The 23,749-nt window shown below is 40.8% G+C and overlaps 1 protein-coding gene across 2 annotated transcripts in view; it reads left to right on the top strand.

Moving 5' to 3' along the window:
• LOC149225118 (TAF RNA polymerase I subunit A) overlaps positions 1 to 23,749 on the top strand; it is a 179,891-nt gene that overhangs the window by 105,503 nt on the left and 50,639 nt on the right. For both annotated transcript variants that reach the window (XM_089376920.1, XM_089376921.1), the window contains exon 6: positions 5,445 to 5,530. In XM_089376920.1, the coding sequence (XP_089233046.1) occupies positions 5,445 to 5,530 (86 nt within the window). The remainder of the gene's footprint in view (positions 1 to 5,444; positions 5,531 to 23,749) is intronic.

Raw genomic sequence — 23,749 nt, 5'->3', positions numbered from 1 at the left:
AGGAAATTCACTGTCTTTTTGTGCACAGAATTTGTCCAGTTTGGGGAAATGACCCACGATTAGCAATGCGAACCGCTTTAGCTGATAATGAACTCGGTGAGCTTCAGGAATTAATAAATTTGGCTTTATACAATCTGTGATGGCTCATTCATTGGAGAAGAAATGCGGCCCACGTCCTATACTCTTCGGCTCTTGCGCCAGTTTGCAAGGTCATGTGATGCTGGTTCCCATTCAATGTTCACAGAAATGGGACTTTTGCTCCAGCGCTTTACCACAATGCCCCACAATACTGACAAGGGCTCACTCAACAAAATCGAGCACCCAGCCTAATCTCACTGCAGCTCTGATACCACATGATAAAAATGCAATTAACTCAGAAAAATATATAAATCACACATAAAAACCAGAGACACAATATATTGGCGGAAAAAGGCTGAAGCCTCATGCTTCTCTCTCATTACACATTACTCAAATAATTGAATATAGTGTTACAAATAAATAGATGAGAGATATTGGTCTCAAGATAGTGCGTGCTATCTTGGACACTTTTGGTTGAGATAATTTCTCCTTTGGTGGAGATAATTTCTCACCAGACACACCAATATAGGAGTTACCTAAACTAACTCCTATCTTAGAGGAACAACCCAAGAGTTAGGCACAAATTCCTAACTTGGAATTTTTAATTAATTAATTTATTTTTGGATTTATTATTGTTTTATGAGAGAGACTAACATTAATGTCATGTTAAGTACCCCAACTGACCGATGGTGAAACCCTTGCGTCACCAATCTACCAAGCCATCACTTGGAATCTTGTCAGGAACCCACTTGACCCATGGTGAAATCTAAGGCCCATTTACCATTCCCACATGTCGTCACATGTCATTGAACGGTAAAAAATACTTGCCGGATGCTATAAGGCACTTGCTCAACCCACTAGCCAAACCCCATGGCAATATGGTAAGAACCCACTGAGTGGGGGAGCACTGAGAGGACTCGATGCTAATTGGGCTAATATCCTTGGCCAAACTCCATGGCTTTAGGTCAAAACCCATGACAAAGGAAGATTCTCCTTCCCTTGACACTACAACATCAATGCTGCCCCTCCCGAGGGAGGGATTATCAACCACTCCAAGCCTATCCTTGAAGTAAACAAACTTCATTCGGGGTAAAGGCTTTGTGAGAATATCAACAACCTTCTCATCAATAAAGATGTGTTGGAACCTCACTGCTCCCTTCTAAATAATGCTTTGGATGTAGTGGTACTTGATCTTGATGTGCTTCAACCTGTCATGGAACATTGGATTCTTTGAAAGCTTCACACAACTTTGGTTGTCACAGTAGATCACGGTCGGTTCTAGGACTTGATCAGACATTCCTGTGAGTTGCTTCCAAAGCCATACCAGTTCACAACATTCCAAACAAGCAACAATATACTTAACTTCAACTGTGCTAAGTGGAACATAGGTTTGCTTCTTACTCATCCAAGATATCATAGCATAGCCCAAACTAAAACAACATCTCGATGTGCTTTTCATGTCCCCAGTACTTTCGGCCCAATCAAAATCTGTAAATCCATGTAGTTGTACTTCACCATTCGAGATATATCTCAATCCATAATCGATAGTGCCACGCATTTATCTCAATATATGTTTAGCTTTAATCCAATGTACGTGCCTGGGCTCTACCAAGAACTGACTAAGAGAGTTCATTACATAGCAAATATCTGGTTTGGTGTTAACCATATAGTTCAATGATCCAATCAGTGGGTGATGCATAGAGGGATCTACCAAGTCTGAATCTGAGTCTCACAGTTTCTTCAAATTAGTCACCATGGGTATATACATGGACTTGCGTCCATCATCCCAATTCTCTGAAGGATCTTAACAATGTATTTCCCTTATCCAAGGAAGATTGCACTTGACTTTTTCCATATTTCTAATCCCAAGTAGTAATACAATAAACCGAGATCCTTCATCTCAAATTCAGAAATCAACTCCCTCTTACACTGAACAATGAGGTTCTCCACTCCTGTCAGAAATAAATCATCAACATATAGTAGCAAAATCACAGACTCACCTCCAACAACCTTGTAGTATAAGTTTGGATCAGCAGCACTCTCGGTAAAACCAAGACTCATCAAATATCCATCAATTCGAGAGTACCATGCCCTAGGCGCTTGCTTGAGTCCGTACAAAGCTTTCTTTAGTCTGCAAACATGAGTCTCCCTCTCTTGTACCTCAAAGCCTTGAGGTTGTTCTATATACACTTCCTCCTCAATGAATCCAATGAGGAAAGCAGTTTTGACATCCATTTGATGTAATTTCCAACTTGCAATAGAAACAATAGAAATAACAGCTCTAATGGAATTGTACCTAGCAACTGGAGCAAATGTGTACTCATATTCCTCTCCCTCTTTCTAGGAGAACCCTCTAGCCACAAATCTTGCTTTGTACGTGTCTATGTTGCCATCAACTACATACATAATCTTGTATATCCACTTGGAAGTCACCACTACTTCCCTTCAAGTCTCGACACGATTTCCCATACGTCATTCTTCATAATAGACTAATACTCTTAACATAGCATCTTTCCAAACTTGCTAATCTTCTGCTTCTTCATAGTTGGATGACTCGGACTTAATGATCTTAATCATCAATGTTACATACCCTGAGTATCTCCTGACACGTTTCGGTTCCCTGAAAGTCCCAAGGGGAGCTGCTTGTCCCTCTACATCCTGTAATGTACTTCAAAGCCATGCTGACCTCTTCTTGGTTTTTGGAACAATGACCCTACGTGGGTCCATAGGTTCATTTGGCCCTTCTAGCTCTTCTTGTTCATCTAGAAGATGTTCCACAGGTCCTGACCCCACGTATTTGGGAGCCTCGTGCTCCTCCTCATGAGTATCCGAGTGAGATCCTTTAGACTTCCAGAAAGCAGCATCCTCATAAAAAATAACATCCCTACTAATCTCCACTTGTCATTGTCTTGGAACACAAATTTTGTATGCTTTTGATGACTCACTGCATCCAACAAAAGTTCCCTTTTTCCCAGAAGGCTCTAGCTTGGTTCTCTTCTCCTTGGGTACATGAATGTAAATATGACAACCAAAAATCCTCAAATGTCCAACCTCAAGTTTCTCACACGTGAAAACTTCTTCAAGAGTCATATTCCCCAATATCCGATGAGGACTTCTATTTTGGATATAAACTGTTGCCTTGAATGCTTCTCCGCATAAGAACATAGGTAGTCCTTGATCATGAATCATTGCTTTGGCAGCTTCCATGATGGTTTTGTTCTTCCTTTCAACAATTGCATTCTGTTGAGGATTGTAAGGGACTATCAACTCTCTCTTAATTCTATTTTCCCTGAAGAAGGCAATAAGTTCCTTGGAGCACTTAATAACAATGCACATAACCAAATAACATCGAGTGCAATTTGTCCACCGCATACTAGAAGCACTTAATAACAATGCACATAACCAAAATAACACCGAGTGCAATCCATATTTGATCTTAAAATACATAAAAAACAGGCCCTAGATGGCCTCTGGCATCCAAAAGAAATCATGCTGCAACAAATACATACATATAATCAAAATATTTGCCTATATTGGGATCTTCATCATCAATACCACCCTTTAAGCATTAAAATACAATAGAAAATGCTTAGCATGTCAATTTAAGATTTTGTTTGAGTGATGGGTACATTTTTAGTAGGATCATGATAGAGGAGTTTGACAACCAATGCCACTAATATCAAGGTACATAGAGGGCTTGGTGCTTTGGATTAAATACTAGTTCCATACCCTTGTACATGACAAAATATTAATGGAAATGTTGTAATCCCCCCATTCTTGAAATTCTGAAAAACTGTTAAGTCTGTTGGATTTTGAGTGTGATCTACAATTCTACTTTCTCCATATGAAATCCAATGAATTCGGAACCACTCTCAAACATCCTATGTCATTTCATGGTAATGTTAGAAATTTAAGTAAAAGGACCTTTACTTAAGAATTTAATATTACCATGAATTGCTTGGCAATAGTAGGGCCATAGGCTTGAATATGAGACACCTACTGTGTGGACCAGTGTTTTTAAACCCGGCCGGCTCGGAACCGACTTGGTCGAGTTGGTCCGAGTCAGCCAAAAAAATTTCAACTCGGTGGTTGAACCTGTTCGGCTGGCCGAGTTCGTATCAACTCGTCCGGGTCAAGGAAAGCGGCTAGTGAACCCCCAAAAACACAATTTTTTTGATTTTTTATGTTTTTTCTGAGCGTGGGGGAGTCCAAATGGTTTTATTAATTGGTTTGTTGGTCTTTTGGGTCCATTCCCCTCTCCTAGTATTGATATGCTATTCAAATTTCATGGTAATGTTAAATTTTTAAAGTAAAAGGATGAAAATGAAGATTAAGGAGAATGTCACTTTTACTTAAATTTTAACATTACCATGAAATGACTCAGGATGTTTGAGAGTGGTTCCGGCCTCATTGGATTTCATATAGAGAAAGTAGAATTTTAGATTTCATTCAAAATCCAGCAGACTTATCAATTTTTCAAGATTTCAGGATTGGGGGATTGCAATGTTTCCATTGAATTTTGTCATGTATTAGGGTATGGAACTCGTATTTAATCAAGAGCACCAATCCCTCTATGTACCTTGATGTTAGTGACATTGGTTGTCGAACTCCTCCGGGATTCGCTCCCAAACCGGGAGCTTCTGAAAATGTTGCTCTCGCTCCCCGCTTTCGCTCCTGCTCCCAAGTAACACTGAGCCAGATGATGTTGGCAACTCTAGCAGTAGCCAGTAGTACTAGTCACAAACTTTTGTTGTAGAGGCCATTTATAGCCTCCTTGGTTATGTGTTTTTGTTTTGATCTCTATATCATCATCATGTATGTATTGGACAGTGCACTGGGTGCCATTTTGATATAATGGATATATTCATGAGCCTACTTTGATCATATGTTGTCTTCTATCTATATTCTAATGGTGTGTGTTTGGAAACATGAATGAAAGTCTTTAAAATTATGTGTTTTTATAAAATATAAATATTTAATGTATTTTTTACAACGACCGAGTCATTGAAATCGAGCTGGCCGAGTTGATACCGAGTCGGAGTCGGAGTCAGAGTCGACCCTCGGCCGAGTCGGAGTCGGAGTTTTAAAACATTGGTGTGGACCAATAACCAGCGAAGAGAAAAAATAAAAATAAAATAAAAAAGAAAAGCAAAACAGGCCCCACATGCTGCATTGTACGTGGCTTTACCGAACCGACCAGTTCGCTACCGGTTTGGTCTAGTTCTGATAACACTGTTCCATATAATAATAATTATGAGCGTTATTTTCATTTGAACAAAGGAAGTAGATATTGTGTAGTATGTGAATGTTATGATTTATTTATTCTCATATTTTAATCAAGTGTACTGTACTTATTGAATTTTCAGCTATTGCTTTCCACTGGTCAAGTAATGGAGGCATGGAAAATGGTTGAAGCGTTTTGTCGTAATTCAAATCATCTTCTACCATTTAGGTATTCACTTACATTTTAACTTGAAGTCTTTCTTAGAGTTGAACAGAGCCACATAATGGAAAGGGAATTTCAATTTTCCTATGCAATAAGTACTGGACATATTTTTCTCAAGGCTGAACAATGGGCCAACATTGTTGGATTTTATTTGTGTTACTACTGGATTTTTAGTCTCTGGGTCCTGGATTTCCGTCCAAGTTAGGGTCGTCCTTTTAATATTACTCTTAAAAATCTCTAGTGTAATGTAATATGTTTTTTTCAAATAATTGCTGTAACATGAAATGAAGTAATGTAATCAACCTGGCATCTTATTGCGGCACTAATTGACTCTAAGTTTGTTATTGACAAAATTGAAACTTAAGGTGTTGGTGGTGGACAATTTTGCAAGAGACGAGATGTCTGCACCTTCATATATGCAGAAATCAACTCTCACTGAGGTCTCACTAAATGCATGCATCTGCCATCAATTGGGAGATGCATTTGTTGCTGGAATACTTTCGCTTTAATTGAATTGTCAATATTTTGTCTGCTTTTCCTTTGTCAGGGCAATGTTTTGAAATTCATGAAGTATGGATGGATATATGATGATGAGAATGATGCAGACAATGAGTTGAAACAAAACCCCTCTTGTTCAAGTGCTTTTATCATTCTATCTGTCGCCACATGCTTCTTGAATGATTGTTAATTGCATCATTATATGTGGACTGTGAACCATGATGATATAAGGGGCACTTTACATGACTATTATCTTCATGTAAGGACATCAAGTAGCCTCTTAAAAAATCAATTAGATTAAATACTGTCAAGTTTCTATCTTAGCTACAAACTTTAATTTTGTGACCTTAATTAGAGGCCTTTTGTATTCCATGGTGCACAAACTTCTACTGTGATAGTATGCTGTATAACAAAATGATCATTACAGCCATTTAGAGTACAATGAATGAAAATAACATAAACAATTAATCTCCAACTTCAGCATTCCAGAGGAAGGCCTTGAAAATAATAAGCTTTTAAGGAAACAAAGAGAATCATATATCAATAGTGGAGAAAAGTATGGCCTATTTAAGGTAGCCATCATACATTTAATGTAAGCCAACATCTTGCATTTGTTTAAAGTCAACCTTAATTACATACAACCACCAAGCTGTATTAAATATGACAGCAGTCCTGCAAAAATTCAGGATGCCATAATTACGCTTTTAGGTATTTATACTATGGGAAAGAACTTCACGAGATTCGTCTAGCTTGACAACGAAATGATGCCATGTATTCTCGAAAACCTTTGTTGTATGTACATTTGTTATGGAAGCTGAGCACATAATGAAACCAAGAAAACTCAAAGGAGCTCTTTGTATTGAATGAATAGTGAGAAAACAAAAGCTTTCTTTTATAAGTTACATTGGAGTCGAGCTAATCCACTCTATGAATGTGGGATAGACTGAAATACACATGAAAGTGAAATAAGACGTGAAAAGCTTAAAATAAACTAAAGTCCAATTGACTTTATTAATCCCTAAGCTCAGTATGTAATTGACATTATTAAGCTAACAATTAGTTTAAAAATTAATCCGTTCCCTCAATGGTCAATCTACTAACTACAAGCTTATCTCGGAATTTTACGTAGTTTTCAGGACACAAAGCTTTGGTGAGATTGTCTGTGGTTTGATCATCTGTAGGACAGTACTGTAGCTTAATAGACGCATATTCTCGAAGATGTCTGATGAAGTGGAAGTGTACATCAACATGTTTGGTATGCTTGTGGAAGGCTGGATTCTTGGCAAGTTTCATCACTTTTCGGTTGTCGCATAACACGGGTGCTGGCTCTGTTTGTTGCATCTGCATATCTGAAAGGATCCTCCTGAGCCAAATTGCCTTGCACTCTCCTTTCACTGCTCCTCAATATTCTGCTTCTGTTGATGAAAGTGCTACTGCATGCTGCTTCTTGATGGTCCATGTGACTGCACCCCACGCCAAGGCTAAGATATATGCAGAAGTGGATTTTTAGTCACCAATAGAACTTGCCCAGCCTGAATCTTTATACCCACACAACCTAGAGTCTCTGCTTCTGTTGTACAAAATGCCAAAGTAAAGTGTTCCTTTAATATATCTCAGAATTCGCTTTGCTGCTGTCTAGTGCTCTAACTTTGGCACTATCATGCATCTGGAAATGAAGCTCACAACGAAACTCAAATCAGGTCTAGTTGTTGTAAGATATATCAAGCTACCCACTAGTTGCATGTATACTGACTCATTAATTGCCTTAGAGTCAATTTTGGCTAAAAGTTTCAACCATTTCTCCACAAGTCTAGACGAGATTTTGCAAAATGTCATTCAAAACTTGTCCAGCAAACTCCTAGCATATTTTGTTTGTGATACAAAAATATTGTTGCGTGTTTGTCAAACTTCTACACCTAGATAGTGTTGAAGAATTTAACTAGCTTCGGTGAAGGTGATGAAGTACTCACACCCTCTAAGAGATGTAGTGGACATCAATGTTTTAAGACTCCGACTCCGACTTCGACTCGGCCGAGGATCGACTCCGACTCCGACTCCGAAACGGTAATGACTCGGCCGGCTCGATTTCAATGACTCGGTCGTTGTAAAAAAACATTAAATATTTATTTTTTTATAAAAAACATAATTTTAAAGATTTTAAACATAATTTTAAAGATTTTCATTCATGTTTCCAAACACACAGCATTATAATATAGATGGAAGACAACATATGATCAAAGTAGGCTCATGAACCAATCCATTATATCAAAATGGTACCCAATGGCAATACATAGTCAACTGTCATACATGATCGAAGACTCAAAACAAAAAACACATAACCAAGGAGGCTAGAAATGGCCTCTACAACAAAAGTAAACTGTGACGGTGACCAGACTCCAGTACTAGTACTATAGTACTACTGGACCACTGGCTAGTAGCTACTGTCAGAGGAGCCAAGATCATGTCGATCAATCTCTGGATCATCATCATCAGAGTCAGACAGGGGGCCCCATGGCTCCTCATCATCATCATCATCCCCAACTGCAACTGTAGAAGTGGTACCACTAGCAGGCTGTGCAACTGCAGCAGATGCAAGCTGAGATAGAGTAGATATGCGGCTGCGCTTCTGTCGTGGCTGAGCAGAGGAAGCACCTACAACTGGAGTCCTTGCTGGCTGTGAGACTGAGGCTGGTGGATTGGGATCTGCATTCAACTGAATAGGCTGAAGTTGAACAACATGTTCAAGTTCAACTAATGTCTCCAGATCTAAATCTAAATCAAGATCCTCATCAGGATCAAACTCTGCTGGACAATTCTCCACTACCCAATCTGATGTTGGATCAATGTCTTCCAACACAATGGGATCTGAATCAGGTCTTTTGTTCAGCAAATGGTTTCATTTGAGCCGAAGGTTGTATTGGACAAAAACTAGATCATTTAACCGTTTTTGATCCAAACGGTTTCTCTTCTTTGTGTGAATCCTCTCAAAGACAGCCCAATTGCGCTCACACCCAGATGCACTGCAAGTTTGACTCAAAATACGAATTGCAAACCTTTGCAATTCAGGACAATGGCCACCAAAGGCCTCCCACCATTGTGCTGCAAAAAACATAGGAGTGTAATGAGTTAGCTCAACAAAATTACAAATTATATCTAACTTTCAAATTATAAACGATTTAACAAACTTAAAAAAAAAAAAGTAAAACTATTAAGAATTTGAAAATTGAAATTTTTGTTTACCTGGCTCATCTGCTTCTCTTGCAATCTTTGCTAGGTTCTTCCCAAAGGTACCTGCTGCATTGCTGAAGATATTGGCCTGTCGGTGTATCTCCAGCTGATCAGACTCCAATGGGATCATGCGTTCAATGCAATCAACCAGTCCATCTCTGACCTCCCCCCTCAAAGCTCCTGACTCCTTAGCTTTATAATGATACCGTGGGTTCAAAAAATACCCAGCTGCATGTATAGGGCGATGGAGTTGATTGTTCCATCTTTCATCAATGATTGCCCAAATGGGCCCATACTTTGCCACTCTATCCTTGTATACCGTCTTTATTTGCTCCTTTGCTTGATCCATAGCCTCATAAATGAAGCCCATAGCCAACCTTTCCCCACCCACCAACCGCAACACCTTAACTAGTGGCTCAGCAAGCTTCACAATCTCTGCTGCCTTTCTCCAAAGAGTTTCTTCATGGACTTTCCTTTTCAATTCTTTGCCTTCTGGTTTGTTAGACCAATTGCTTTGATTCCATTCATCACTGGAAAACATCTTTTGCAAGTTTCTATGTTGGGAAAGCATAGATTGCAATGTCAAAAAATGTGTAGCAAATCTAGTGATGGCAGGCCTAATAATATCCTTGCCCCCAGTGTGTTTCCTCATGAGGCTCAAAACCAATGTATGATTGTAGATAAATTTTGTTATGCTTTTGGCATGATCTATAGTGTTTTTGACCCAATCTAATTTTCCAATATCCTCAAGCATGAGGTCTATGCAATGTGCAGCGCATGGGGTCCAAAAGATGGCCTTGTGTTTTTCCTCTAACAGTTTACCAGCAAGAACATAGTTAGAGGCATTATCTGTGATGATTTGAACAACATTAGCCACCCCCACCTCCTCAACAACCTGATCCAATAGCTGAAACAACAAGTGGCCATCTTTTATCTTATTAGATGCATCAACTGATTTTAAAAACATGGTTCCCTGTGGGCAGAAGACAAGAAAGTTTATGATGGTACGGTTTCTTTGATCAGTCCATCCATCTAACATGATGGTACACCCTGTTCTTGCCCATGAGTCCCTGAACTCTTGCAAATACTCATTAATGGATTGAATTTCTTTCTGCAAACGAAACCCCCTTAGCTCATGCATAGTAGGGCCTTTGAAGCCTTTTCCAGCAGCATGTATGGCATCAAACATAGGCTCATAATATGGTGAACGAGCAGCATTAACGGGGATATCAGCATCATACCACCATCTAGCTGTGTAATCACAAGCAGTCTCCCTCAATTCTTTCTTCCAATGGTCATCTAAAGTGGGCTGCATTTGAGTTTTACTAACTTCAGGACCATGTGCATCTGATGGAGAGGAGGGAGTGAAATAACTTTTGATAGTCACATCACCCTTTTTCAAATTCATTCTACCCTTTCCCTTATCTTGAACAGAACCAAAAGAGGGAGGAACATATCGGAAAGGGTTGGATGCCTCAGTTTGAGGGATAGAGGAAGAACCCTCAAAATCATAGTGGGGGTTGGTAGCCATCATTTTTTGTATCTCCCTCTTCCTCCCAATTTCAGCCTGTATGTTTTTTTGCCTAGCCTTATCTTCTTTAAATTTCTCAAAGCTGGCCAACAAATTCTTTCTAATCTCCCCAATTTCTGGTGAGGTACATGGGGTAATTTGGCCTCTAATCCCTGCCAAGTGTTGTTTCAGCCTATTAATGCCCCCAGGACCTTCCTTAATTTTCCTATGGCAAAATTTGCATTGCATTTGACTATCAACCATTTCAACATATGCCCAAGTAGGATCTCTTGCTCTAGATGCCATTTTTTGACTAGGAAATGAAAGCAAACAATCTGAAAATGACAAAAAAAAAAAACATTGATTCAATGTTCATTTATTTGACAAAAAACACTCTCTAAGCTTTCTAGATATGCACCTAAAATTTACTAAGCAAAAACAGATTTATAGAGGTGGGAAAAAATACCTCCAGGCACAAACTGCCTCCTCAAGCTTGCTCCAAGAATCAGCTCCTCAATGCTGCTCCAAATGGCTGCCCAAGAAGCTCCTCACTCCAGCTACAATGCTCCTCCAAGACTCCTCACTGCTGCTCCAAAACAAGCTCAAGAACTGCTCACTAACTCTCAAAGAAGATTTTCACTCAAATGCATAAGACTGCTGTGAGTGAATGAGAGCACTTGGGTGTGTTAAATAGGGTTTGGGAGGGGGAAATGGACCCAAAAAATCATTTAGCATATTCATATAACTGTTTGGGGTCCAAACCAAACAAAAAACAATTAAAAAATCCATTAAAAAAATATATTTTTTGCTGTTTATGTGCCTGGGCCGTTCCTTTGTGACTCGGCCGAGTCATATCGGAAACGGCCGGGTTGGCCGAGTCACCCATGACTCGGCCAACCGGACCGTTTCCATGGTCGGGTCACTCTCCTTGCTGGCGAAACAGATCAACTCGGCCGTTTCGGTTTCGAAACGACCGTTTCTTAAAACATGGGTGGACATAGCGCTGCAAATATCTGAGTGTATATGCTGCAACACACCATCTGATCTACTGTCACTTCTTGAGAATGTTGCCTTAGCATATTTCCCAAGTACGCACCTCATGCGCGCGTCATCATGTTTCGTGCTTAATTCTGGAACACTTGTCATTGTCTCCTTGAGCATCCTAAGTGCTACATGGTGTAGATGACCCATTCTCCTATGCCATAGTTCATTTAGGTCTCTCCCACTGCTATTACTATCACAGTTGCTGCTACTAACTAGTGGCTTTAGAGAGTCGAGTTGCAACTTATACAGCCTGTTGCTACGAACTCCAATCTGCTTCACCTTCTTCTAGCTTTGGTGTTTGATGAACACCTTCTTCCCTACGAAGTAGACATCATATCCCTTATCCTGTAGTTTTGACACTGAAATTAGGTTCATACCTAAGTCGAGCACATGCAACACATCTGTAACATTGGTGCTTTCCCCTAACTCCCTCTGAATCTCGATGGTACCTCTCCCGACTGGAGTACATTTACTCTTGTTTCCCATCTGGATCTAGAAGTCCATATTCTCCTCCCTATAGCTGGAGAAGTAGTCTCTAACTCCTGTCATGTGAGCTGATGCTCCATTGTCTATATACCAAACACCCTGTGAAGTTGAGCTAGAGAGGCAAGCTATCTGAGCGAATTCATCTTCCAATCTGGAAGACAAATCCATAGCCTCCTGAATGTTGAATCTCTTTGCAGCCATACTGGAAAATCTGAGAACTTCAAATACACTAGAGAAGTCCTAGGTATAGTTTTCATGTGCTTTTCTCTTACTTCCCTGCGTTGATCTGCTTTTGCAAAACCCTTGCTTCAAAATCATTGAGCTAGATCTGGTCTATGAATTAACTGATATGCTCACCGGAACCCTCTCCAAAAATCCCACTTCCTGCTGCTACAGATCTAAGGCAAATTGAGCTTTTCCTTCACCTTGAATTGGAAATTGATTTCTGCCTCTCTTCTACTCGCACTGCTTGGTTGGCTTGCGGAAATCTGGAAACTGGTGCTTTAGATCTCCCCCTAAAACTGCACAATCTCGCTTCCCTCACTTTTGAGCCTTTGTTCTGATGAACCGTGCTCTGATAACATGTGAAAATTCCTCTGAACTGCAACAATTGAATATTATTCTCTGAACTAAACAGTTTATTTGTCTTAATGTAATTATTATTACGACAAATATCGAATAAACCACACCGCAATTGTTCACAATAAAATACATCGCGGAAATAAAAACAAGAACTGTGAAATAGATGAACACACAAAATAATGACATCGTTGTTTTTGGACAATAGTCCTTGGAAAAACCTTGAAGGGAAAACCGATGCAGCAAATGAGGGTTTTACTATTATTATGCAACAAATATAATATAGAGAATTACAACTGGATGCCCAATTGGCAATCCTCTGTTAATTTTATCTTGACAGGGAAATACTAGGAAGAATCCTTTTTCCCTCACAACTCCCTAATTTGGTCTCTCTAGCAAACTCGCACTTCCAAACTAATTCACACTGTTGGAATGGAAACTCGCACGACCTACTCAAATAAATTCATTCTGCCTCCTAAGCACTTCCAGATGAGTTGTCCTGCCTTTCTCTGCCTCAAGAAACAATTTGCTAGGCCTCCCAGGAGTAGATCCGAGCTCTAGATACTAAATCGATCCTTCTCTCGGCAACTCGCACTAGCAAACTGGGCACTCACATTCTAGAATACAACCTCCCTACTGGATAATTTGACCTTCCTTCGCTGAATTTGGAAACTAGAAAACCACTTGAGAATTTCTCCGGAAATTCTTTGTGGTGCAAACCACTTCTACTATCTTTCCCTTGGCTCAAATTGCACCCTCACTGAGAACTGCGAACTGGGGAATTCAAACTACCTTAATCACAACCTGTAAATTGTGTCCTCTCCAATTCCCTTCGACTTTCTCCTATAATCTCTCGTTGGAGCATCAACGACCAAGATCTAATCATGATCAATGGCTCAGATCGTCTTAGACTCTGTCAAATCACTTTTCTGGAAGTCTCTAGAGAAAATTGGTTTCCTCAATTAATACCTTTTAATTATTGATCAATTAATTTAATTGAGGGGTTTCTAAGTGTTTTCTCTCGAAACCTTTTCTAGGTTTTGGAGATCTTGTGTTCCTTAGCCCCTCCAACACCTTAGAGACTAGAACACATGTCTGATGCTACCATATCCATCAAAAACTAGCACAAAAGCTAGAGATGAAGATGCACCTCACTTTTTGGTGTCCCCTCTATTATGAGATCAAAGGATGCTATCATTTCCTTATAGGGACTTAGGGGGCTACCTCTGCACATTCTTCTAGTACCAAGACTAGAGATGCTTGGCCCTTTCATCAGGGATATCTTTAATGACAAATCTCAACTTCTGCATGCCATGCCCCATCATGGGATGGCTGAACTGATTACCGCGTACTTTCTTGTTGATTCATTAGATCAGAGAAACAAATAGAAAACATAGTTCCAAAGTGCACAAGACAATAGGATGGTAGCATCTGACATGTGTTCTAGTCTCTAAGGTGTTGGAGGGGCTAAGGAACACGAGATCTCCAAAACCCAGAAAAGGTTTCGAGAGAAAACACGTAGAAACCCCTCAATTAAATTAATTGATCAATAATTAAAAGTTTTCAGTCTTGTCACCTACTTTTGTGGTCACTTGTTGAACAACTGGATGCCCAATTGGCAATCCTTTGTTAATTTTATCTTTACAGGAAAATACTAGGAAGAATCCTTTTTCCCTCACAACTCCCTAATTTGGTCTCTCTAGCCAACTCGCACTTCCCAACTAACTCGCACTGTTGGAATGGAAACACACACTACGTGCTTAAATAAATTCATTCTGCCTCCTGAGCACTTCTAGATGAGCCATCTTGCCTTTCTTTGCCTCAAGAAACAATTCGCTAGGCCTCCCGGGAGTAGATCCGAGCTCTAACTACTAAATCGATCCTTCTCTCGGCAACTCGCACTAGCAAATTGGGCACTCACATGGTAGAATACGACCTCCCTACTGGATAATTTGACCTTCCTTCGCTGACTTTGGAAACTAGAAAACCACCTGAGAATTTCTCTAGAAATTCTTCATGGTGCAAACCACTTATACTATCTTTCCCTTGGCTCAAATTGCACCCTCACTGAGAACCGCGAACTGGGGAATCCAAACTGCGTTGCTCACAACCTGTAAACTGTGTCCTCTCCAATCCCCTTCGACTTGCTCCTATAATCTCTCTCTGGTGCAACAATGACCAAGATCTAATCATGATCAATGGCTCAAATCGTCTTAGACTCTGTCAAATCACTTTTCCGAAAGTCTCTAGAGAAAAATTGATTTCCTCAATTAATACCTTTTAAATTTTAATTAATATTTTAATTATTGATCAATTAATTTACTTAAGGGGTTTCTAAGTGTTTTCTCTCAAAACCTTTTCAGGGTTTAGGATATCTCGTGTTCCTTAGCTCCTCCAACACCTTAGAGACTAGAACACATGTCTGATGCTACCATATCCATAAAAAACTAACACAAAATCTAGAGACGAAGATGCACCTCATTTTTTGGTGTCCCCTCTATTATGAGATCAAAGGATGCTATCATTTCCTTATAGGGACTTAGGGGGCTACCTCTCTACGTTCATCTGGTACCAAGACTAGAGATCCTTGGCCATTTCATTGGGGATATCTTTAATCACAAATCTCAGCTTCTGCATGCCATGCTCCGTCCTGGGACGAATGTATTGATTACCACGTACTTTCTTGTTGATTTGTTAGATCAGAGAAACAAATAGAAAACATACTTCCAAAGTGCACAAGGCAATAAGATGGTGTGACCTCGGGTTTCTCCTCAACCTCCCCTTGTAGAATTCCACCCAATCTTGTTGAGACCTATTTGAAGGTGTTAGTTTTTGCATCACACTACACATTCTCAGAGCATTAGAGAGATCACCTCCAGATTTATCCATAATAGAGCAACACCCGCTCATCAGACTACCTCCCAAATCTATAGGAGCAACCAAAGATCCATTTGGAGTTTCCTTATGACCTTGGATGCTATAAGTACCCCTCACTCATACATTCCCCCCAAGATCACACAAGTCGGATTCACTGATGGTTCCAAAGGACTCTGATAGTGAGCTAGTGCCTCGTTTTCCCCCCATGCCCTCAACCATCAAACTCAAGAGACTTAGATATTGTCAGTCCCATCATCCAATCTCTCTCTCTCAATTTATTGACAAGTTCATGGGTTGGGTTGTTCACCTTCCCAGTCTTGGTCAAACTCACTCAGTGTTTTGTATTACCATACTTTTATCAAGGTTGTATACATACTCTTTGGTGACATATTTTGTTGGTTCCTTTCGTTGTATTATTTTTGGCATTTTATAGGAGATGTGATTGAACTCACTCATTGTATTGATACTAGTTGCATTTTTCAGTCTTTTCACCTACATTTGTGGTTACTTACTTTTGTGGTCACTTATTGAACATTATTAGAACCATCTTATCTTATCTTATCATCCTTGTGATTTCCTAGTTGTGATAATTAAACATTTAATTTTTCACATACATCTTATTCATTCTCCATTGTATGTCATCATCCTATGGCACACCAAAGTACAAATATTGTAGGTTAATCATGTTCTCTTGCTAGATATCCTTCTAACGTTTTTATTGTTCAAATAGGAAACTACCACCTTGTGAGGCGTCCCTATAGTGTAATATTTCAATATTTTTATCATAAATTCCATAGAGATGTCCATGTTGGAACAAAATACGCTCTTTAGACATGAATAAGGTCCTCTTCAAAGTTTAGGTAAGACATTCTCCTTGAGTAGGTCACCCACTATGATTGTAGCAACCATAATGAATAGGGCGTCTACTTCCTTGAATTATGTTAAGTAGGTTATCCTACTTGTACAATTTTCCCTTTGCGCTCATGATATCCTTGTGATGCATCATATAAGCATTCTTCATAAATAGGTTGTCCCCTAATTTAAGTGAAATTATTATCACTCAAAACAATTTTCTCTCCGGGTTTCCCTTCACAAATTTCACATCACATTTTGTACTTTGTCTTCATGATATAAGTAGTACAATTCATTTGTGTCATCTTTCTTGTTGGTAGTATCATAATGATGGTAGATACAAGTAGCGGGAGTTAAGGAAGTGGAGAGCAGGAGCGATGGCGGCGCCTTGAGGTTAGGGTTTCTGGGCACTATTACAGACACAGAGCTGGAAGCGAATAGATCGAGGCTAGCGGTTTTGCTCAGAAGGGGACAAAATCTGACCCTACAGATGGTCAACGAGGGGTCCATTGGGACCCCTTCTTTCAAACAAATAGTCATGCAGAAGCAGAAACTAACAGCGCAGGAAGGAGTCAGAATTTCAGGATACGAGAGACTCAAGCAGAATAGCGGGAAAAACAAGGAGAAAAAACAAGAAGAGGGCAGAGGACCCGACAACAAACCTCAAATCAAGGAAAAAGAAGTTGAGGGATTGGTGAATACTGGAAAAAATACCACAACAGGACAAAGACTCGCGGATCATAATGAGAAGCAGTCAAAGGAGAAGGGGGAACAAAAGGAAGACCCCTAGGGGAAAGAAGGAATGGAAGGTGAAACCAGCTCGAACCCCAGCAACCACCCAACAGCGAGCGGAACCTGCAAACCTAAGAAAGCAGAGACCCTAAGAGTTGTCATAGTAGATCCGGAGATCCAAGCTTATCGAGAACACATGGCAGAGCATGCAGTCATTTGCAAGTTTATGGGTTTATGGCCATCTGAAAGAGCTCTATGCCAATGGATACGACAACACTGGAAACCCAAGGGCGATGTGAAACTACACTTAGGAGCAAAAGGCTTCTTTACTGTAGTTTTTACCAAGCTAGAGGACAAGGACAAAATTTTTGATGGAGGTCCGTATTTCTTAGCATCAGCGGGTCTCTACATGCGGCCATGGAAACCAAATTTTGTTCCAGAAAGGGAAACTTTCACTCAGGTACTAGTATGGATAAGGCTGTTTTCTCTGTCCATTGACTACTGGGGTATCTCAACACTGAAACAAATTGGGGATCGGCTGGGTACTTTTGTCAAGGCCTCAAAAGCGACCATACAAAGAAAATACACCTCATGTGCAAGAATATGCGTGGAAATGGATGTCTCCGGTGCTCTACATGAGGGTCTATGGCTAGAGTACAGGGATGAGGATTACTTCCAAGCAATAGATTATGAACAAATTCCTTTTCGCTGCCGAAAATGTCATGAGCATGGACATCTAATGAGGGAATGTCATCTGAACAAACAAGAAGAAGTCATTAAAACAGAGCAAGCAGACAAAGGCAGAGATAACTTTGTAAAACCCAAGATAAGACAAAGAGCCAACCGAAGAAGAGCAAACATAATAGAAACAGAACGAGGATACCACAGGAATACCTTTGAAGTCTTAGAGTTAGACACAGACTCAGAGGATCCGAATAAAGCTCTCACCTCCAATGGTGGGCCAATCGATAGTACAGGGCAAACTACAAAAGAAACAGAAGAAAACATGATAAGCACCGAAGTCCAAATGAAGGAGCAAACAGAAGAACCTGAGGAGGATGCAGATATGCTCACCAGCGATGGAGGAAGCGATGATTTAGAACTGGAGGAAGTTCTAGCAAAGGAAGGAATGAACCTACCAGTCATGGCAGAAAACTGGAAATCTCGAGGCATAGAAAATGTGCCGGAAGAAGAAATCAGAAAGGTCAATGAGCTATTCATTGCGAGGCAAAAAGCAGAGTTAGAAAGACAAAGCAGAAAGCTAGGTATAGCAAGAGGAGCTGGGAACCCACCAAAGAGGCTTCTCCACAACTCAACAAGATCTAAGCAAAAAAAGAAGAGAGGAAGGAGAACAAGTGGTGAAGCTCTGCAGGAGCTTGGAATATTAATGATAAACTCAGGGAAGATGAAGGCTCTAGATGCCTTCTCTTTTTACCAATAATTCTTCTAGTTAATCATGAAAATCATATCATGGAATGCAAGAGGGCTAAACAGCCAAGCAAAGCAGAGAATTCTGAAAAGAAAATTTCAGAAAGAAAAACCGGATATCTTTTTCATTCAAGAAACTAAAAGCAGTAATACAAGCATGGCTAACATCAAAAAGCAGCTTGGAAACCACCTTAACTACATGGAAGTAGAAAGTCAGGGGTGAGAAGGAGGTCTAGTCACGTTGTGGGACTCAAGAGTGCTTCAAATCATATCAGCAGAAGCAACCAGAGCTTTTATAGCCGTGGAAGCCCAGCCCACAGGTAACTCTGAATCCTTCTTATGTATAAATGTTTATGGACCCCAGAAGATAGAGGATAAAATAACTTTTTTAAAGTCTCTGTCAAGTTTAATTTCTAGACATCCTTACTCCAAGTGCATCATGGGGGGTGACTTTAACATGATAACCACTCTTCTGGAGAAGAAAGGGGGAATAAGAAAACTCAGCAGGGATGCTGAATTATTTACAAATTTCATTGAGAGTGCCAAACTGGTGGATATCCCACCTAAGAGTGGCACTTATACATGGAATAATAGACGAGGGGGAGATAGGCTGATTGCCTCTCGTCTGGACAGATTTATCATCTCAGAGAGCATCATTATGAATGGTATTCTAGTTGAGTCAGATATCCTTCCAAGTGGAGGATCTGACCACTGGCCAATATCTTTAATAGCAGCTATCCATGGTACCCCCAGGAATAAACCTTTCAGATTCGAAAAATTTTGGTTGGATCACCCCAACTTCCTCAATCTGGTAGAGAAATGGTGGTCTGAACCAGTGATTGGAGGGGGTTCCAAAATGTTCAACCTTCAGAAGAAACTAAAGTACACAAAAGCCAAAATCAAAGAATGGAACATTACGGAGTTTGGAGATATCTTTAAGGAGAAAACCTTGATAGAAGACAAACTGGAACAGATTCACAAAGCGTGGGCTTCAGGGCACAACAATGAAGAGTTTGCAGAGCAGGAAAGGGTTCTAACTGGTCAGTGGCATACACGCTGTCAGCAGGAAGAGACTCTTTGGAAGCAGAAATCCAGGATTCGGTGGCTTAAAGAGGGTGAGCAGAACACCAAATTTTTTCACAGATCTGCACTAGATTACAGAAGTGCGAATAGAATTCTGGAACTCAAGAATGAGAATGGTGAAACTTTAAAGAATCACCAAGACATAGCGGCTTTACTAACCAAGCACTTCAGCAGTATTGCCCAGGAACCGTCAGCAAACAGAGAGGATGCCATCAAGGAGCTCATCTCAGCCATCCCCAAAACCATCACCGGCGCTCAGAACTCAGCTCTAAGCAGAGAAATAACCTTAGAGGAAGTGGAGGAAGCTGTCCGAAGTATGCCTAGTGATAAGGCCCCTGGACCGGATGGTTTCACCATTAATTTTTACAAAGCCTGCTGGAACCTAGTAAAGCATGAGATATGGGAAGTTGTTGAGGACTCTAGGAAATCTGGTACCATCCTCAAATCTCTCAACTCAACCTTCATAGCGCTTATCCCAAAGATGGAAGAAGCAAACTCTCCTGAGAAGTTCAGACCAATTGCTCTGTGTAATGTCATTTATAAAATTATTTCAAAAGTTATAGCTAATAGACTCAAGCCTATTCTTCCTGGCCTCATATCAGAAGAGCAATCCGGGTATGTCGAAGGGAGACAGATCTTAGACAACATTCTTCTAGCTCAAGAAATGATTCACACCCTGCAAACTAGGAAATTAGCAGGAATGCTAATGCAGCTTGATCTATCGAAAGCCTATGACAAAGTCAGTTGGCAATATCTAGAAGCCATTCTAAAAGCCTTCGGTTTTTGCAAACTATGGATCAATTGGATCTTAGCCCTTATTAAGTCATCCATATTTTCAATCCTTGTCAATGGATCTCCCTCTGAACCCTTTTCACCTACTCGGGGAATAAGACAGGGGGACCTTCTCTCCCCCTTCCTGTTCGTTATTCTTATGGAAGGTATCAGTAGACTGATAGCCAAAGCAAAAAGAGAGGGGAAAATCAAGGGCCTTCAGCTTATCCAATCTCTGCCAGCAACAACACACCAACAATTTGTGGATGATACGATGTTACATGGAACCCCCACAGTGAAAGAGGCTCTAGCTTATAAGAAAATCCTTGATCTTTTCAGCAAGGCATCCGGAATGGAAATTAATTTTTCCAAATCCACAATTTACTTCTTCCATACTCATCCAGCTATTCAGAAGCACCTCTCTAATATACTTGGGTTCAGAAAAGGGTGTCTACCTTCAAGATATTTGGGAGCACCGCTAACTCTCAAACCCTGGCAAAAAGTGCACTGGGAGAGAATTATAGCTAACCTGGAGAAAAGGTGCAAGCACTGGACGTACAGAGCACTTAATTTTGCGGGGAGACTTGTTCTCACAAAGGCTGTTCTGCAAGCTATACCTCAGTACTTTCTCTCCATGCTGCCATCCCCCAAGGGCATCCTCCAACAGATTAGAACAATCCAAAGATCCTTTTTATGGAATGGTAATGGGGAGAAGAAAAAATGGGCGCTTGTAGCATGGCATAAACTCTGTAAACCAAAAATTATGGGAGGCCTAAATCTAGTGGATCCTTCAATCATCAACATGACTTGTGGAGCTAAACTCTGGTGGAGATGGATAAAAGAGCCCCATCTCCCCTGGGCAAGACATTGGAAAGAGAAATATACCCCCGAACACAACAGTAATGATCTTATTAGGCTTCAGGAGGTTCCTGAGGGATCACCCATATGGAATCTTGCTCGGAAAAATCGCAACTTGGTACAGGAAAACAGTTTCTGGGAGATCCGGAATGGGCATTCAGCGCTTTTTTGGGAAGATGCGTGGCAGCAGCTCCCAAAACTGGAAAAGCCCGAACTCGATCAGCTCAAGCAGAAATGTCAACACGAAGGTCGTTACAGAGTTAACCAATACTGGGACTGGAATAGCAGGGATCCCATCTGGAGAGAATGGATAAAATTTGACTTGGATAACAGCAATGGGGAAGATGACAGTTCAAAGCATCTAACTGACCAATTACTCAAAAGGAAAATAAGGAAGACGGACGAACAGGACCAGCTCAGATGGGGAATGAAGGGTAACGGAAATTTCTCACTCAAGGAAGCCAGGGAACTAATAGAAATTACAGAGCAAAGGGAGGTTTCACCCTGGAGTCATAACGTGTGGGACGGCCTGTTTTGGCCAAAAATCAAAACTTTCCTCTGGCTTTTAATGAGGAAAAAAACCTTGACTTGGGAAAATCTACGCAGCAAAGGCTTTCATGGGCCGTCCAGATGCCCAATGTGCATGGCAGAGGAAGAAACAATGAATCATTTATTTAATTCCTGTGACTGGGCTTGCCATATATGGAATTGGGCGGAGGGTGTAATGCTAAACTCTAACAGAAATAGGGAGTCCATTCAGGATACTATACAAAATTGGCAAAAAAACTTCTCAAAAAACTCCAGGGTCAACAACATTTGGAAAGTTCTGCCCGGGTTTTTAACATGGACCATTTGGAAGGAGCGTAACAGGAGAATATTCCAAGATGAATACAGAAACACAGAGCATGCCATAGACACTCTCATGAGAAATATTAAACAGTTAATTCAAGTAAAAGTAAAAGAGGAAACTAATGAGAAGCCGTCATCTAGTGACTTACGGATTCTAAAACTCTTCCAGCTGCACACCAACCAGAGCATGGCTACGTCGAGGAGCCAACAAAGCCCGCAATCCGAGTCCAGCAGTTGGATTTACCCGTCGGTGGGCTGGCTGAAGTTGAATTATGATGGCGCATCCAGAGGAAACCCTGGGATGGCGGGCATTGGAGGAATCATAAGAGACTATAAAGGAGACATTATTCATATTTACTGCAAAGCTCTGGGAGAGGGGACAAACAATGAAATGGAGTTTGCAGCTTTAGAACACTACAGATTCTAAGAGACATGCAGAATTATACAGCGGTGGTTGAAGGTGACTCAGCCCTGGTAATATTTGTGGCTAAGAGAATCTATGGCGGAACCAAAGCAAGCAAAGCCACGAAGCATTGGAGATTAGCAAAGGTGACGGAAAACATAGCTGAGTTGATCAGCGGTATGAGAGGGTTAGTCTTCCAGGCAGTGAGGCGCAAAGCAAATGCGATTGCGGACCACCTAGCAAACCATGGCATCGATAATCAAAATAGGGAATGGGACAACTGTTGGCAGCAGGTGAACTGCCCAGACTTGAAAAGGAAGTGCATCCAGCTGGCCGAACAAGACAAGGATAATGCCAACCGGGCTCAACCGGAAGGCGTTCTGACACCGGGTTTCTCTTCATGATGAAGAACAAAGAAGTGGGCACGGACATTAAAAGTTGGCAGAAAACAAAAGGACAGGTAATTCCGGTGCGTTTATGGCAACAGAAGGGGAATAAAGGAAACAAATCTAATATGATGGGCCGCAACGATCACCGCCGTCACCACAGCAAGTTGGAGGACACATGGCATTCTCTGATTAGAGAAGGAGGAGGCAACATTAATGTGAAAGGTTGGATACACCACTCGGAAAACACATTTCAAAGCAGCAACAATTATGTCAGTACATCCACGTCGTTTCGGGCAATTCGGGTGGTCATGAGCAATATCCTCCAGATCAACTATTTAGCAGCGAGTGGAGGCATAGCCAGGAACAGAATTTTGCACTGCATCGCTCCGGTTCATCCATTTTCGACTCTCAGCGCCAGGTCTTACGCTGCAAGTGTTAGGATAAGTATGGAAGGTGATGGCTGCCGCAGTGTTAAGGCGAACATGGAACTCCAAACAGCAAGGGAGATGTATGAAACCAGGACAGCGGCGAAGAACAAACGCAAGCTGTCTGAATTGGAGGCCTCGGTGAAAGAAGAAGAACGAAAGCGGTCGGAGAAGGATATAGCGCAGGAAGTCGACTGGCTTCAAGATCCTGGC

The sequence above is a fragment of the Pinus tabuliformis genome, chromosome J (genome assembly GCF_031772625.1).
Source record: "Pinus tabuliformis cultivar Carrire ecotype Pingquan chromosome J, CPIR1, whole genome shotgun sequence".
In the NCBI taxonomy this organism is placed as follows: domain Eukaryota; kingdom Viridiplantae; phylum Streptophyta; class Pinopsida; order Pinales; family Pinaceae; genus Pinus; species Pinus tabuliformis.
This window is presented reverse-complemented; position numbering and strand designations above follow the sequence as displayed.